This window comes from Diceros bicornis, chromosome 14, assembly GCF_020826845.1.
Source record: "Diceros bicornis minor isolate mBicDic1 chromosome 14, mDicBic1.mat.cur, whole genome shotgun sequence".
Lineage (NCBI taxonomy): Eukaryota > Metazoa > Chordata > Mammalia > Perissodactyla > Rhinocerotidae > Diceros > Diceros bicornis.
The window spans coordinates 32,814,033-32,829,059 of record NC_080753.1 but is presented as its reverse complement, the minus strand read 5'-3'; the positions used below and the strand labels follow the sequence as shown (position 1 = coordinate 32,829,059).

General features: G+C 59.8%; 2 protein-coding genes across 3 annotated transcripts in view; one reads left to right on the top strand and one right to left on the bottom strand.

Annotated features, from left to right (window-relative positions):
- The first annotated feature begins 2,613 nt into the window (after positions 1-2,613).
- On the top strand, positions 2,614-5,161 carry LOC131413820 (steroid 21-hydroxylase). The gene is made up of 10 exons (XM_058554716.1): positions 2,614-2,815; positions 2,902-2,991; positions 3,112-3,266; positions 3,356-3,451; positions 3,554-3,655; positions 3,760-3,846; positions 4,014-4,214; positions 4,448-4,626; positions 4,705-4,808; positions 4,896-5,161. The coding sequence occupies exons 1-10, from the start codon at positions 2,614-2,616 to the stop codon at positions 5,159-5,161; spliced, it is 1,482 nt and encodes a 493-aa protein (XP_058410699.1).
- Positions 5,162-5,193: 32 nt separating this feature from the next.
- The window catches only part of TNXB (tenascin XB), a 61,319-nt gene continuing 51,485 nt past the window's right edge, over positions 5,194-15,027 (bottom strand). For both annotated transcript variants that reach the window (XM_058554705.1, XM_058554706.1), the window contains 18 exons: positions 14,352-14,684; positions 13,644-13,967; positions 12,736-13,023; positions 12,100-12,378; positions 10,499-10,786; positions 9,149-9,472; positions 8,487-8,822; positions 8,084-8,206; positions 7,822-7,965; positions 7,515-7,634; positions 7,254-7,397; positions 7,026-7,156; positions 6,762-6,894; positions 6,515-6,666; positions 6,326-6,422; positions 6,073-6,234; positions 5,830-5,993; positions 5,194-5,480 (listed from right to left, as the gene is read on the bottom strand). In XM_058554705.1, coding sequence (XP_058410688.1) covers positions 5,379-5,480; positions 5,830-5,993; positions 6,073-6,234; positions 6,326-6,422; positions 6,515-6,666; positions 6,762-6,894; positions 7,026-7,156; positions 7,254-7,397; positions 7,515-7,634; positions 7,822-7,965; positions 8,084-8,206; positions 8,487-8,822; positions 9,149-9,472; positions 10,499-10,786; positions 12,100-12,378; positions 12,736-13,023; positions 13,644-13,967; positions 14,352-14,684 — 3,644 coding nt within the window. In that variant the 3' untranslated portion in view covers positions 5,194-5,378. The remainder of the gene's footprint in view (positions 5,481-5,829; positions 5,994-6,072; positions 6,235-6,325; positions 6,423-6,514; positions 6,667-6,761; positions 6,895-7,025; positions 7,157-7,253; positions 7,398-7,514; positions 7,635-7,821; positions 7,966-8,083; positions 8,207-8,486; positions 8,823-9,148; positions 9,473-10,498; positions 10,787-12,099; positions 12,379-12,735; positions 13,024-13,643; positions 13,968-14,351; positions 14,685-15,027) is intronic.

The following is a 15,027-nucleotide window of genomic DNA, read 5'->3' as shown; positions in this document are numbered from 1 at the left end:
ACACTGAGGCCTCCCTTCTGCTATGCCTGCAGGACACTCTATTGCTCCAGTGTAGCCAGTCACTGCGGGCTCAGGCAGAGCTTGTGCTCAGCTAACCCCTCAGCTCTTCTGCCTTATGAGCGGCTGTCCAGCCACATGTTTCCCGCTCTGTCCTTGTGCAGTTGGCAGTTCTGGGGTCTGTTGCTTTTAGCTGAGACCTGGTCTGTTGAAAACCTGTTGACACTTGATCCTGTTATCAGTGACATTAGGTAATTTTCCCAGAGTTGTGCAATCCTCAGATCTGATGATGTCTCCATCCAGGTACTGATTTTAAACAAGCCAAAGGCTGACTTTGGTGTGTTTGTCAATACTCTGAGGAGACTGCTGTTCCACAGGGGTCAGCCCTCCCCACCTGCCTGCCCAGCTCTCCCCCAGAGGGTGGCACCCATTGGGTCTTCAGGGCTGACCTAGAAAGCCATCTAGAGGAATTTGCTGAGATCAGTTTTGATGGAAACTGAGACAGTTTAGCAGCCTGCCATTTAGTCATTCAACAGAAATTCATGGAACTCTCATTCCATGCCATCCCCTGTGCCAGGTTCCCATCCCCTCTGTGAAAGGTGTGATGTCGGGGAGCTGCGTGGTCCTGTAGGGCACATAGATGGGGCATCTGACCCAGTCTGGGGGAATGTGGGAAAGGGGAAGGGAAGGCTTCCTGCAAGAAGTGACATCCAAGTTGGATTTGGAAGGCTGAGGAGTCAGGCAAATTGAATGGCGGTAGATGAGGGTGTTTGAGACAGAAGAAGGAGAATATGAAAGGCCTAGAGGCCGGGGGCAGGACAAAGCACATTTGGGGGCACTGCATGTAATTCACCATGTCTGGAATTTGAATTTGGAGGTGGGGTGGAAGGCTGGCAGGGTAAGTGGAGTCAGTTTACGAGGGGCTGTTCACAAGCATGCCAGCTGTCCAGGTCACTCCTTTCAACTGGAGTCCCCTCCTAGTCCATGCAACTCTGAGAGGTTCTGACCTTCCCCAGTCTTTCAGAGGCTTCCTAGGGCTGTTGTTTACGTGGCCCTGTGGTTACACATCAGATCTCTCTCCCAAAAGCCGGTCAGCATGGTGGTGGCATAAACCCATTTATAGTTGACCCTGGGAGGTCAACTATGAGGAAGGTGCTGTTGCTGCTCAACCCCAGAAATCCCACCCCTCTTCTCTCCCTCCCAGCCCTGGACATGGATCAGACTTGGCCTAAGCCTCTTCCCTGAGGACCCTCAGGAGTTAGCTCTTCAAGCTAGTGGGTGGCACAGCTGGGATCTCCACAGTGGCACAGTCTGTGCTCTGGCTAAAGCTCTGAGGGGGAAAGGACCCCCCACTCCTGGGGACAGGGAATTGGGGGATGGTATAGGCCTCAGGTCACCGCCAAGCCCTCACTCCTATCCCCCAGGTAGCTCTAATCTCTCACTGAGCCCTGCTACCCCTCTTTGGCATGATCTTTCCCCAAGCTCCTCCTCTAAGCACCTCAACTGCCTCCTCACCCATAAAAGTGGTCCCTGATAGCCCTACTTGGTCCTGCGGGACCCCGCCCCTCATGGCTAAGGCTCTCAGAATAGGGCTGGATCCCTGACCCCAACTGTGGCTACTGAGTTCTGACTTTGGGATCGATGGGGGGCATGTTCGCTCATGCCGGGAATCCCCACTTGTCTTGGGGCTGGGCCTGTACCCTGTGGACTCTGACTGCAAACACAGTCCTGTTCTGCCTGCACCTGGCAGCACAAGCAGCTTGACCGCAGAGAGAGAGCAGAGGAGAGCAGACAAAGAGGAGGGAGGAACGAAGAGTGAGGAAACGGCCCCATCTCTAGGGCTTTTTCTGTTCCCTATCCCTGGCCTTCCAAGGCCAGTGAGGTCCCCTCTCCTGCTCTCCTTCTCTTGGCTTCTGTGAGATACCCCCGTATTTGTATAACAATTCTTATTTTTGGCTCAAGCCAACTCAAGTTGGTCTGTTTTCCTTGCAACCAAAGAGTATCAGGTACATGGTAAGAGCTCCAAACTGGGGGACCATTTAATCCTTCATCTTCTTCGACTTTTGAGAGTGAAATGTGGCACTATTAACAATTACAGTGGGACTACAGATATAAACTGGGACAACCCAGGCAGCCAGGCCATAAGGTCACCCTATCTGCAAGTTAAAAGAAAAACACACAGATCACTCTCATCTCATTTTGTCCTTCAGGCAATCCTGGAGGGCATATTAGGCAGGGACTGCCATTTTCTCTCTGAGAGAAACTCCGTAGCAGGTCCAAGGTGGGATGGTGGGGGATGAGGGCTCAGGCAGAGAGTGGACACATTTTCCTGCGTGGTTGATGTGGAGCCAGAAAGCTGATTCTGGCTGTGGAGAAAGGTCAGGGTTTCCTTTCCCTTCCTTTCTTCTTGACGGATGGTTCTTTGAAATACGGACTCCCCAAGGCCAATGGGACTTACGCCATTCCAGGAATGTGCCACTCTGTGGGAGGGACAGTGGACAGGGACCTGAGGGAAGGAGTCAAGGGAAGCCCCAGAACAGCCGGAACAGCAAGATGGATGGGGGGCCTCAAGAGCTATAAGTGGCCTGGCCAAGGCCTTTGCATGGGTCTCCGGCCATGCTACTCCTTGGGCTGCTGCTGCTGCTGATCCTGCTGGCCGGCGCCCGCCTGCTGTGGGGCCAGTGGAAGCTCAGGAGCCTCCACCTCCCGCCTCTTGTCCCTGGCTTCCTGCACCTGCTGCAGCCCAACCTCCCCATCTATCTTCTTGGCCTGACTCAGAAACTCGGGCCTATCTACAGGCTCCGCCTGGGGCTGCAAGGTGAGAGTCTGCTCCCTCCCTGGAGCCATGACGGTGGGGAGGTGGGGTCCTCTTCCTGCTGACATCCTGATTTGGCTTTCCCCCAGATGTGGTGGTGCTGAACTCTAAGAGGACCATTGAAGAGGCCATGGTCAGGAAGTGGGTGGACTTTGCCGGCAGACCCCAGCTACCATCCTGTAAGGGGTCGGGGCATTTCTTGAGGGAAGAACAGAAACTGGGGGAGGCATGGAAGGTCAGGCCTGTGGCTTCCTTGGTCAATTTGAACCCCCCATCCCCTCCACCATGCCTACTCGCAGACAAGCTGGTGTCTTGGCACGATCAGGATCTCTCACTAGGGGACTATTCCCTGCTCTGGAAGGCCCACAAGAAGCTCACCCACAGAGCCCTGCTGCTGGGCATCCGCAACTCCATGGAGCCCCTGGTGGAACAGCTGACCCAGGAGTTCTGCGAGGTGAGGCTGGACTCCCATGGTCATCCCAGGTCAGCTTCACCTCCTCCAGCAGCACCCCCGCCTGTTTAGTTCATGCTCCTTCTCCACAGCGCATGAGAGCCCAGGCCGGCGCCCCTGTGGCCATCCAGAAAGAATTCTCTTTCCTCACCTGCAGCATCATCTGTTACCTCACCTTTGGAGACAAGGTCAAGGCTCTCTTGCCCTCATATATGCTTGGGCCCACCCCTCAGTCCCTCCCTGACCCTCTCCTGGCCCTGAACTGAAAGGATTCCCCCCATTTCTAGCAGGAGGACACCTTAGTACATGCCTTTCACAACTGTGTCCAGGACTTGATGAAAACCTGGGAACACTGGTCCATCCAAGTTTTGAACATCATTCCCTTTCTCAGGGTGAGGAGGTGGACTCCAGGCACACCTGGATCCTCAGAGAAAGGGCAGGGGTGGGGAAACGGGCTTCCTTCCCAGTCACTAAACTCTCTTGCTCCCTGCCTCAGTTCTTCCCCAACCCAGGCCTCTGGAGACTGAAGCAGGCCATGGAGAACAGGGACCACATCGTAGAGAAGCAGCTGAGGTGGCACAAGGTGAGAACTGTGTGTGGACTGGTCTCTCCCTCAGCCCACAGCCGGTGATGTTACTGCCCCAGAGCTAGGCAGGTTCTTCGGCAACCCATCAGTCCTGGACCTGTTGCCACCCCCAGACCCCTCTTCCCAAGCCAGGCACTCAGGCTGCCTCCTCCTCCCCTCCCCAGGAGAGCATGGTGGCAGGCCGGTGGAGGGACATGACAGACTACATGCTCCAAGCGGTGGGCAGGCCGACAGTGGAAGAGGGCCGTGGACAGCTCCTCGAAGGGCACGTGCATATGTCTGTGGTGGACCTTTTCATCGGTGGCACCGAGACCACTGCAAGCACCCTCTCCTGGGCTGTGGCATTCTTGCTTCACCACCCTGAGGTACAACCCGGGGGGGCAGGCAAAAGGCTCCTTCCTGGCAGCCTGGCCAGGGCCTCAGGAACCCAGCTCACTCTGCCCTGATGCAGGCTGTGTTGGGGGAAGGGGGACGCTCCTCCTAATTGGCACAAAGCCTCCTGTGAGCTGGTCCATGGAGTGTCCAGAGACCCGGCAATTGTGGGTCGGCCAGCAGCAGGGCTTGGACCCCAGATACCAGACTTGCCCCCGTTTTCCAGATTCAGCAGCGACTACAAGACGAGCTGGATCGTGAGCTGGGCCCCAGAGCCTTGGGCTTCCGAGTCCCATACAAGGACCGCGCACGGCTGCCCTTGCTCAACGCCACCATCGCCGAGGTGCTGCGCCTGCGGCCTGTTGTGCCCCTGGCTTTGCCGCACCGCACCACGCGGCCTACCAGGTGACTCCTGAGAGGTAGGGGTGAGTGGGGAAGGCCCAAGCGGGGTCCTGCAGGCCTCTAACTCCACCCTTCCCTCAGCATCTTCGGCTACGACATTCCCAAGGGCACGGTGATCATCCCCAACCTCCAAGGCGCCCACCTGGACGAGACAGTCTGGGAGCAGCCACACGAGTTCCGGCCGGGTGCGTGACGGGGCCGGGGGCCAGCGGCGGAGGGTGGCGGAGCAGGCTGGCGGCCGCTGAACCCCGGCTCTGGCCTTCCGCCCGCAGACCGCTTCCTGTACCCCGGCGCCAGCCCCAGAGCGCTCACCTTTGGCTGCGGGGCGCGCGTGTGCCTGGGCGAGCCGCTGGCGCGCCTCGAGCTCTTCGTGGTGCTGGCGCGCCTGCTCCAGGCCTTCACGCTGCTGCCGCCCGAGGGCGCCCTGCCCTCTCTGCAGCCCCAGCCCCACTGCGGCGTCAACCTCACCATGCAGCCTTTCCAGGTGCGGCTGCAGCCCCGGGGGACGGGGACCCTGGGCCAGGGCCAGCGCCAGTGACAGAACAGGACGCGCGCCTCTCACGTGCCTCAGTTTCTCCTTTTATTGCTTCCCTACAATCCCCTTCCCTCCCCCCTGTAAACATGGTGCTGTGAGATCGCGGGTGGAGAAGGCTTCCTCCGGTGGCTGGGTGGCGACGGTGGCCCCTGGCTCTTCTCTCAGCGCGACCCCTCAGTGCTCGGCAGTCATACTGGGGCGCGGGAGAGGTGAGCGCGGCTCAGCCTCCCCGGGCGGGGGGCCGGTAGCTTCTTGGTCTCAGTTTCATTTCCGTGAAGGGCACGGAGAAGTCGAAGCCCTTCCAGTAGTACCAGCTCACACCCTGGGAAGAGAGTTGTTGGGAGAGAGTCACAGCCAGACATCCCCTCTGTTCCCACTCCTGTCCCTCTGGGAAGACGGTTCCCACAAATCAATCGAACTTCTTCCCTCCTGGCTCCCTTCACAACCCTCAACTGCGGAGGACTGTGGCTTAATCCCGAGCTGGCCCTTCACATCCAATAAATCATCTCCTCCTCAAGGCACCTTAGTAAGAATGGATTATTGTCCCATTTCACAGAGGAGGGCCCTGAGGAACCGGGCGGCTCAGTAACTTGTCCTGTCATACTGCGTGCCACACCCAGGCGGGCCACTCCCCAACCACACCCAGCTCTCCTGCCTCCCAGGCCCCTCACCTGGTGGTCCACCGTGCTCCCGTAGAGCCCGTTGAGGTTGGCATAGTGGCAGTTCCTGTACCACCAGGCCCCACGGTACGAGACGGCACAGGAGATGAGCAAGTTGTTGGGGTCTCGATCACGGGCGGAAAAGACGCTGCCGCTGTGGTAGCTCATGGAGTCCCCTGCGCAGGGTGTGGGAAGGTACAGTGAAGGCCTCCCCTCTCCCATCCCCCTCCCCGTCCCCCCAGGCCCACTCCTCACCTGCAGTGCCATGATAGCCTTCCAGGTGGAGGCGGTAGTAGTCAGCAGCCGAGTCTACTCGGAAGGAGTCGTACTGGGCAAACACGGCCTCGTCCCCAGCCCTCAGGTCCACACGCATGGAGTAGTCGCCAGCTGTCGTCAGGCTGTGCAGGGCTTCATTGCCTGGGAGTAGGGAGCGTGCTCTCATCAGGGTCCTGGTGTCCACAGGGTCCCCATTCCTTCCCTGGTCCCCCAATCCCTGTGAGGCACTGACCCAGCCAGAACTCCCCAGAGATGTTCCCAAAACCGTGGGCATAGTCCTCCCAATCCCTCCAGAAGTCCGTTTTTCCATCCATGCGGCGCTGGAACACCTGGGAAGCAGGTGGGGGCACCATCAGCCTCTGGCTCCTGGTGTAGCAGCCCCTGCCCAGTGCAGACCCCTGGGCTTCCGGCTGCCACCCACCAGCCAGCCGCCCTCATCTGTCTCCATGTCACAAAACACGTTCAGGGGCCGCTCGCGGTTGCCATTGAGGAAGATGGTGGTGGTCCTCGAGGTGCTGGGCCCGTTCTGCATCTCCTCCCCACAGTCCCGGGGGAAGGGGATTCGTAGTCCACCTGGGGAGAGGAGAGTGAGGGGCCAGTCCTTTTGCCAAATCCTAGATCCCTGCTGCCCACTCAGTTCCCACCCTCAGGTCCCAGCGCCCAAGTACCAGTGGTGAAAGAGGTGGACACGGGCGGCGTGAGGCTCTCGCCCCACATGGCCCGGAGCCATGCGCTGTAGGGGGTGGAAGGAAAGAGGCCCAGGAGCTGGTGAGAGGTGACCCCTCCTGGGAGCAGGATCTCCTGTGGGACAGACAAGGGGCAGGTCAGGAGAGGGAGGTGGAGCCCCACCAGGAGAGGCAGAGGCAGAGGCAGCACCTCCTGGAATGGATCCCAGGGAGGGGAGTTGGCCAGTGGGGCAGGGGTGGGGGCACCTGGGTCTGTCCGCCAGGGGTGTGGAAACTGAGCAGGTAGCCAGTTGGCGGGACTTGGGGTTCCGTCCAAGTGAGCAAGGCTGTGCGGGGGGTCACTTCCTGGGCCTCCAAGTCCTGAGGGGCCTCCAACCCTGGGAGGGGAAGGTGGGAAGAGAAGATGGAGATGAAACCCATCCTGGTTCTCTTGAACTCCCCCTCCCCCCGTCCCTCACACCTCACAGGCCGTACCTGTGGTGAAGGTGATGCTGGCTGAGGAGGTGAGGTTGGGGCCCCGCAGGCCACGCACGGTCGCTGTGTAGTTGGTGTGGAGCACGAGGTCGTGCAGGGAGTAGTCCACAGAGCTGCCTGGGGCTGAGGCCTGTAGAGGCGGGGCTGGGAGTGGGGGTGCAGCATGAGCATCTGTCCCCTCTGTGCCCTGCTAGAGCTCAGCCTGCCCTCTGCTCTCCCCACCCTGAACAAGTGCCCTCCAGAGGCCTCAGCCCTGCTCACCCCCTGGGGCTGTGACTCGGACGTCATATGTGTCCACAGGGGCCTGGGGGGGCTTCCAGTGCAGCAAGGCTGATCCCTCCGTCAAGTTCAGTGCGCGCAGCTGGGTGGGGCCGTCAGGAACTGGGAGAAGGGGGGGGGCTCAGAGCCATCCCCTCCTGCTCTCCCCACCCCTCACCTTCCCAAACTCTGCTTGCCTCTTGTCCACAATTGGAGCCTCCAACACGCCCCTTCCCTGTCCCCATTCACTCTCACCTCCACACCCTCATTTTCTCCCACTACTTTCTGCCCAGGTCCCCGTCCATCTCACCTGTGGTGAGGAAGCCTGTAAGAGGCTCACTCTCCTCAAAGCCGCGGACAGAGACCACGGTCACCTCGTAGTTGGCACCTGGGATCAGCCCTTTGAGTCTCAGGGTCCGGGCTTGGCCGTCCACCTGCACGCTCTGTGGCTCCCCTGAAAACACACTGGGCTTGGGAGGTTGCCCGGGAAGCAAGGAGGAGCTGCAGGGTGGGCAGAGTGCAGGGCACAGGAGAAATGAGAGAAAACGAGGATATGGGCAAAAGGGTGTCACCTCCATCTGCCAGCTGGTAGGAAACTTTGAAGCTGTCCACTCTGGAAGGTGGGGGCGTCCAGCTGACCTTGGCTGAGGTCTCCCTTATTTCACTGAATTGGAGGTCACGGGGGCTCTCCAGAACTGAGGGGAGGGGTATGTCAAGGAGTGATGGTGAAGGCACGGGGCAGGGGGCTTCCAGCCCAGGATTCCCACCCTCCTCCCCCAGCCCCACTGGCTCCAGACATGCTGAGCACCACCCCTTTCCTCTAGACCTAGAAACAGAAGTCACTCTGTAGGTTCTTCCAAGCCCTCTACCACTCACCAACCTTCCCTCTGGCTGAGGCACTAGATCCCACCCTACGAAGTACAAAGACCTCCCACTGTAGGGCAGTGTGCATATGCGCCCAGAGTGGGGCCCTACCTGGGCTGAGGGTACGGGCGGTGCCCTGGATGCTGTCGGCCTTGTGGGGCCCTCGCAGCCCATACAATGTAAGGCTGTACAGGGTCCCTGGATGCAGGTCCCGGAGCACGGCCGAGCGCCGCGTCCCCGGTACCATCAGCTCCCGCTGCAGCAGGGGACGTGGATGTGGCTCCAGAGTGCTTGGCGATGGGACCCCGTAGCGGAGCAGGAAGGAGTCGAAGGCCCCAAGTGGGGCGTCCCAGTTGAGCCGCAGCGAACTGGTGGTCACGTCAGTCACGGACAGCTGGGACAGGCGGGGCCCTGGCTCCCCTGGGGTCTGACCGGCAGGAGCTGACCCTGCACAGAGTGGGTGGGAGAGAAGGGTTTGGAGACAGAAGTGCATCAGCTCGGTGACCTGGGGCAGGTCCTTTCTGACACCCCACCCTGGCCCCCATTTCCTCATTTGTAAAGTGGAGATGATGAGGGGCTGGCACCCACAGGCTGGCACCCATAGTGACGACATGTGTGTAAAGCCAAGGGCTGCTTGTCCTTCCCTTCCTCCCTCTATGGTACCCTCCTCATGTTCTTTCCGTACAGTCACTTCTGGGCAACCCCTTTCGCCCTTCCCAGGCCCAGACTAGAGGCAGGCGAGGCCAAGATGCAGGGCCCTCGCCTGGCGGTACCTGTGGTGCCCTCGGCTGAGACGGGCCCCAGGCGCTTCCCTTCATGGAGGCCGTAGAGGAAGAACTTGTAGGAGGTGCTGGGCTCCAGGCCTGACACGAGGACCTTGTTCTGGTTGCCACCCACGAGCAAGGCCTGGGGCTGCCCGGCTGTGTCCCGATACTGGACCACGAAGGAGTCAAAGGGGCCCTGGGTCACACTCCATGAGAGGCGCAGGGAGTCTGGGTTTCCGTCAGTCACTGCCAGTGCCCCTAGGTGGGGCCCTTTGGGGGGCTTGGGGGCCTCTGTGGCAAGGTGCCAAGGGGCTGGCATGTCCTCTTCTGGGGCTGCGTGGGAGAAGCCCAGGGAGAAGCTGAGCAGGGAAGGTGCAGCAGGGCCCTCCCCACACCCTCTAACCCATGGAGGGCATTCCAGGGCTGGTCCAAGGCTGAGGTGAGACTCTACAGGTCCTGGCCATGGTAGCCAGGTGGAGAGAAGAGAGAGACTGAGGTTCTTCTAGCATCTTCCTTCTATTGAGTCTGCCATATCCCTGCTTTGGCGCTGACTCCTGCCACCTGTGGGCCTCTCTGAGCGCCATCACTGTGGCCCCATCACTCCTCTGTGGGGCCCCTTTGCTGTGTCTGGATCAGGTGCTTGCTTTCCCCTTCTCCACCCCAACATCCTACCACACCCCACCTTTAGATGTCTGCACAGGCCATACTCCCTCCCCACCCAGCCTGGGACACCTGTGCTCATGGCCTGAGGCAGGAACAACTCAGTCGCTCCCTGAGCTGGGGTCACAGGGGGTCCTCCCTTCTCAGAAAAGCTGAGGATGCAGCTGGCTGGTGACCGCAGAGGGCAAAGCATGCCAGCAGGTGGGGCCCCACGCCAGTCAGGCAGATCTGAGGTGGGTGTGAGTAACCTCTGGAAGAAGAGCCTGCTCCATAAATGCAGCTACTTCTACTGGTTTCTATGCCCCTTCTCTTGTTTTCCAATAATTTTCCATTTGAGAAAATGCTCCTGACTCATCCACAGGACGGGGTTTGCCCCTGTCTGGGCAAGGCCACCCTGTGGGGTGGTAAGAGCTGCCCCAGGAGAGTGATGGGAAGAGCTGGAGCACTGGGACAGGGTGGGGGAGGGGAGATTGGGGACCCCTGCCAGGGCCTTTCCGTGCCGCCTGTCCTGGCTCCTGCTTTTGCCCCACCCCTTGCTCATGGTCAGAGCTGACCCTCCTGCACTCTTCCTCTCTCCTGTGCCCTGGGCAGGGCTCCCTCACACCCCTGCCCATTCCTGCCAGTCCCGTCAGCCCAAAGGCATGAGGAAACCCACTCAGGCCGGCTTGCTAAGGCCAAGCAGGCCAGCCTTCCACTCACCTGTCACTCCCAGGACAGAGACAGGGCCCAGGCGCTGCCCTCCGAGGAGCCCGAAGAGCAGAAACTTGTATTTCCTGTCAGGCTCTAGGCCCTCTATGGTGACCTCCCGCTGGTCTGCAGCCACAGGCACTGCCCGGGGCTTCCCGTCTGTGTCCTTGTACTGAACCACGAAGGAGTCAAAAGGGCCCAGGGCCACTGTCCATGAGAGGTGCAAGGAGTCTGAGGTCTCATCCGTCACTGTCAGCTCCCCCAGGCGGGGTGGGGGCTGCCGCTCCTTCTCCAGGGGAGCTGTGGGGAGAGAGGGGGGAGAAACTCTTAGTCAAGAGCTGCCTTTACCTCAGCGCTGGCAACTTCCAGGAGGCAAGAGGGTCTGGGAAAGGCTCCCTGAAGTTTGGCTCCAGGGACAGCCACCTGAGACAGACAGGCCTACTCCAGTCCTGCCCTGTAGGAAGGAGAGTGAGCAGCCCAGTCTCCTCTGGAGGCCACTGCCCAAACTCCTTCCTGCCCCACTCTCTCCCCACTGTGATCAAGGGTGCAGTAAATGCATAAAAGATCACCTTGTGAGAGAGGGATGGCTGGGGTACAGAGAAGGGCCTCAGTTTCCCCCGACCCTCAGCCCCCTGAGCAAGGATGTGGCCAGAGCTGAGAAAGGCTCTCAGAGGGCATCTGGGTTGTCAGGGAGACGCCCCCAAACAGTAAGAGCTGGGCTGGGCAGCCAGCCAAGCTCATGGGCTTGCATTGCCTGGACATGACCTTCCCCTGGATCGCGATCAGCCTGGGCCCTCCTTCCATCCGCCTCCCCACCCCTGCACTAACACCATTGGACCCGGACAGCCAGGTGGGGAAGGGGGAGAAGCCAGGGGCAGAGCTGGGAGAACAAAGGGCAGAGCAGAGCACAGAAGAGACTCGCCAGGTCGGGGTGGGTGCTGACTGACGGGGTCGGAGGAGAAGCCTGTATCCAGTCCCCATAATGAGGGTTTGGGGAGGAGGATTATGAGGTCTGAGGGGCCCAGGCCCCAACTGGCCACGTGCCCCATTCTTGTCTGGCCAGGGTGACTCATGGTCCTGGAGGTGGGGTAAGGGTCAGTGACCCACCTCCACCCCTTCCTTGGGGGGCTGAGTCATGGGCACAATGACACCAGATTTTTCCATAGTCTTTTTGCAGCCAAACCTTCCCATATTTTCCACCTCTTGCCTCAGAGTTGGGATGGAGCGAGGGGGATGTGAACATTCACTGAGCACCAGGAGGTATTATTCATAACCATCATGCAGGTACAGAAACTGAGGCTCAAGGGAAAGAAGTGGCTTGTCCCTGGCCACACAGCTGGCAATCAGAACTGAAACACAGGTCTGCTTGGCTCCAAAACCTGGGTTCTCTTATTACATCGGCAGTTGGTGAATGAAAGAAATGATGCATATAAAATGCTCAGAGCAGTGCCTGGCACACAGCAGGGACTCCATAAACGTTTGCTTTGGTGTATGATTGTCATGCCAAGGCTGAAGACAGGAGCACGAACTTCCTGGGAAGGCTGTGGGGCCAGCTCTGGGGGCTTGGATAAGAGGCAGCTCTGGAAGAGGGAGGAGGCAGGCCCGGTGCTCACCCGTGGTGCCGTCAGCAGAGACAGGGCCCAGGCGCTTCCTGCCTGCCAGTCCGTAGAGCAGGAACTTGTATTTCCTACTGGGCTCCAGGCCGGGGATGGTGACCTCTCGCTGGTCTGCGTCCACAGGCACGACCTTGGGCTGCCCGTCCCTGTCCTTGTACTGGACCACGAAGGAGTCAAATTCGCCCTCGGGGACTGTCCACGAGAGGCCCATGGAGTCAGGGGTTGTGGCCGTCACTGTCAGCTCCCCCAGGCGGGGAGAAGGTTTCTTGTCTGGGACTGGAAAAGAGAGAGAGGTACATGGAGAGTGACATGAACAGAGATAGAAGCCAACAGAGCTTCCTCGGGACCCTGGGGCTCTGGGAGCTGGGAGAGGGTAACTAGCCCACATGTCAGGAGAGTGGGAGGCAGAGGAGCCATGGAGGAGAGTAAGTGTCCCTCAGGATGTCAGAGGAGCAGGGAGAAGGATGGGAATGAGGGTAAAGGGGGAGCTCAGGGCCTGGATTTCACTGGACCCAGTACATAAATGGGTCTAAGTGTGGAGCATAGAAACAAGAAATCCCAACTGTCACCACAAGGGGGCGAAGGACAGTCCGGAGGCTCCAGGGGCAAAGGTGGCCTGCAGCCCTCACTCACCGGTCTTGGCATCTGCAGAGACTGGGCCGTGCCGTTTCTCGTCCTGGAGTCCGAAGAGTAGGAACTTGTACTTGCGGGCGGGCTCCAGACCCGAGACAGTGACCTCGCGGAGGTCTCCGCCCACGGGCACTGCCTGGGGCTGCCCGTGCACATCCCTGTACTGGACGAGGAAGGAATCGAAGGGGCCCTGGGCCACCGTCCAAGAGAGGCGCACCGTGTCCGAGGTCATGGCTGCCACAGCCAGCTCCCCCAGGCGCGGTGCCACAGGGGGCTCTGTGGGCAGGGAGGCTGGAACAGAGCAGAGGAGGGTGAGGGGTCCATGGCGGGACCCGGCGCAAGAGAGGGAGTGCGTTCCCCAGGCTGTGAAGTGAACATTCTGTAGCAAACTCCGCTAATGGGCTTACTGTGTCCCAGACCTGCTGTAAGCGGTTCACAAAGAGGAGTGCACCTATCCTTACACCACACAGGAAGCAGGTGCTATTATTATTATCTCCATTTTCCGGGGATCTGGCGCCCAGAGAAGTTAAGAAACATTTGCAAAATCACACAATCAGTGCATTCAGAGCAGGGTTCAAACCCAAGCACCTAGTTCCAAAGCCATGCTCTGAGCCACTAAAACGCCCACTCGGGGAGCCTGAGGAAGCCACACATGAACAACAGAGCACGTTTGAGGTTCCAGATCACGAACAGAAGAAGAGAGCAAAAATGTATGAGGCACAGGCTACACGCCCAACGGACCTGAGCACAACCTCCATCAGTCCTCATGCAACCCAAGGACAAGGCAGGATCATGAGACCGTATCCGCAGAGAGGGACCCACAGGCCATTTGTGAGGAGTGCTGATTGCAAAAGGGGAAACAGGAGAGAAACAGAGGGAAACCCAGGGGGCAGGGCCTGCCCCTCACTCACTCGTCACGCCCACGGTGGACACGGGGCCCACGCGCCGCCCCTGATGCAGGCCGTACAGGTTCATCTTGTACTTGCGCCCCGGCTCCAGGTCCCCAACGGTGACCTCGCTGTCCTCACCCTTGACACGCACTACCTGGGGCCGCCCGTCCCTGTCCTTGTACTGGACAGTGAAGAAGTCAAAGTGGCCCTGGGGGACGGTCCAGGACAGGCTCAGCGAGTCTGGGGAGGATCCTGTCACCGTCAGCTCCCCAAGAAGGGGCTCCTCGGGGGGTTCCGGGGCCTCTGTGCTGGGTTCCGTTGGGCTGGGGGTCTCTTCCTCTGCAGCTGAGAAGGAGAGACACAGAGAGGGTGAAGCAGGGTCCCCAGAGATGTCCTTGGGTCTTCTCCCAAACTGTGGCCCTGCCTGGGGGCCCTGAGGTCACTTCAGAGGAGCCTAAGGAGGCTGGGTGGTCCTGCTCTGTCTACACCTCACAAACATGCCCGGAGCCTCTGGGGTCAGCTGTAGGGACCAGGGCAGCCAACAGCACAGCTGAGCCCTTCTCTGCCCAGGAGGATCCACTAGTCCTCAGGGAGCTGGGGGTTGGGGGGCAGAAAGGGCCCCATGGCTCAGCCTCGAGCAGAGGGCCTCCTGTACCCCACTCACCCATGACCAGAGAGAGGGTGATGCTCCCTCTGGGCTCCATCCTGGGGCTTCCACCGTCCACTCACCTGTCACCCCGATAACAGAGATGGGGCCCACGCGCTGGCCGCCGTAGAAGCCGTACAGGTTCATCTTGTACTTCTGGTCTGGCTCCAGGCCTGTGATGGTGACCCCGTCCTCGTGCCCTGGCACCCGCACCGCCTTGGGCTGCCCATCCCCGTTCTTGTACTGGATCAGGAAGTGGTTAAAGTGGCCCTCGGGGACTGTCCAGGAGAGGCCCAGGGAGTTGGGGGTGGCGTCTGTCACTGCCAGCTCCCCAAGGCGGGGCTTGATGGGAGGCTCAGAGGTCGTGGTGGGTGGGTCTGTTGGAGCTGGGGTCATTTCCTGGTCTGTTTCTGGGGCTGGATCAGGAGACAAACAGAATGTGTGGACATGCCTTGTGGGTACCCTTCTAGCAGAGGATTCTGGGATTTCTGCCAGACACACCAGGGCCCTGCAGCCTGGATGCCAGTGCCCCACGGTTGAGACATCATCTCCCCACTGTGAATGCTTAGCTACCAGGGGACAGAGCACACTGTGGGACATCGTGATGGTAGGGTGGGACCCCCATGACACTCAATGGCGCAGGCACTAAACCCTTGGGGCTTCAGACTGAATTTGTGTAGTGGGCCAGAAGCAAGGCTTTATAACACCACCGAGCATAACAGATGAGTCACATCAGGGAGTCCGTCCACTCAGGTTCGG

Excerpts from the sequence above, each read along its gene's own strand:
- LOC131413820 (XM_058554716.1), top strand. The coding sequence starts at position 2,614 with ATGCTACTCCTTGGGCTGCTGCTGCTGCTGATCCTGCTGGCCGGCGCC. Across the intron at positions 4,215-4,447 it reads TCTTGCTTCACCACCCTGAG|ATTCAGCAGCGACTACAAGA; the intron begins GTACAACCCGGG and ends CCCGTTTTCCAG. Across the intron at positions 4,627-4,704 it reads CGCACCACGCGGCCTACCAG|CATCTTCGGCTACGACATTC; the intron begins GTGACTCCTGAG and ends CCCTTCCCTCAG.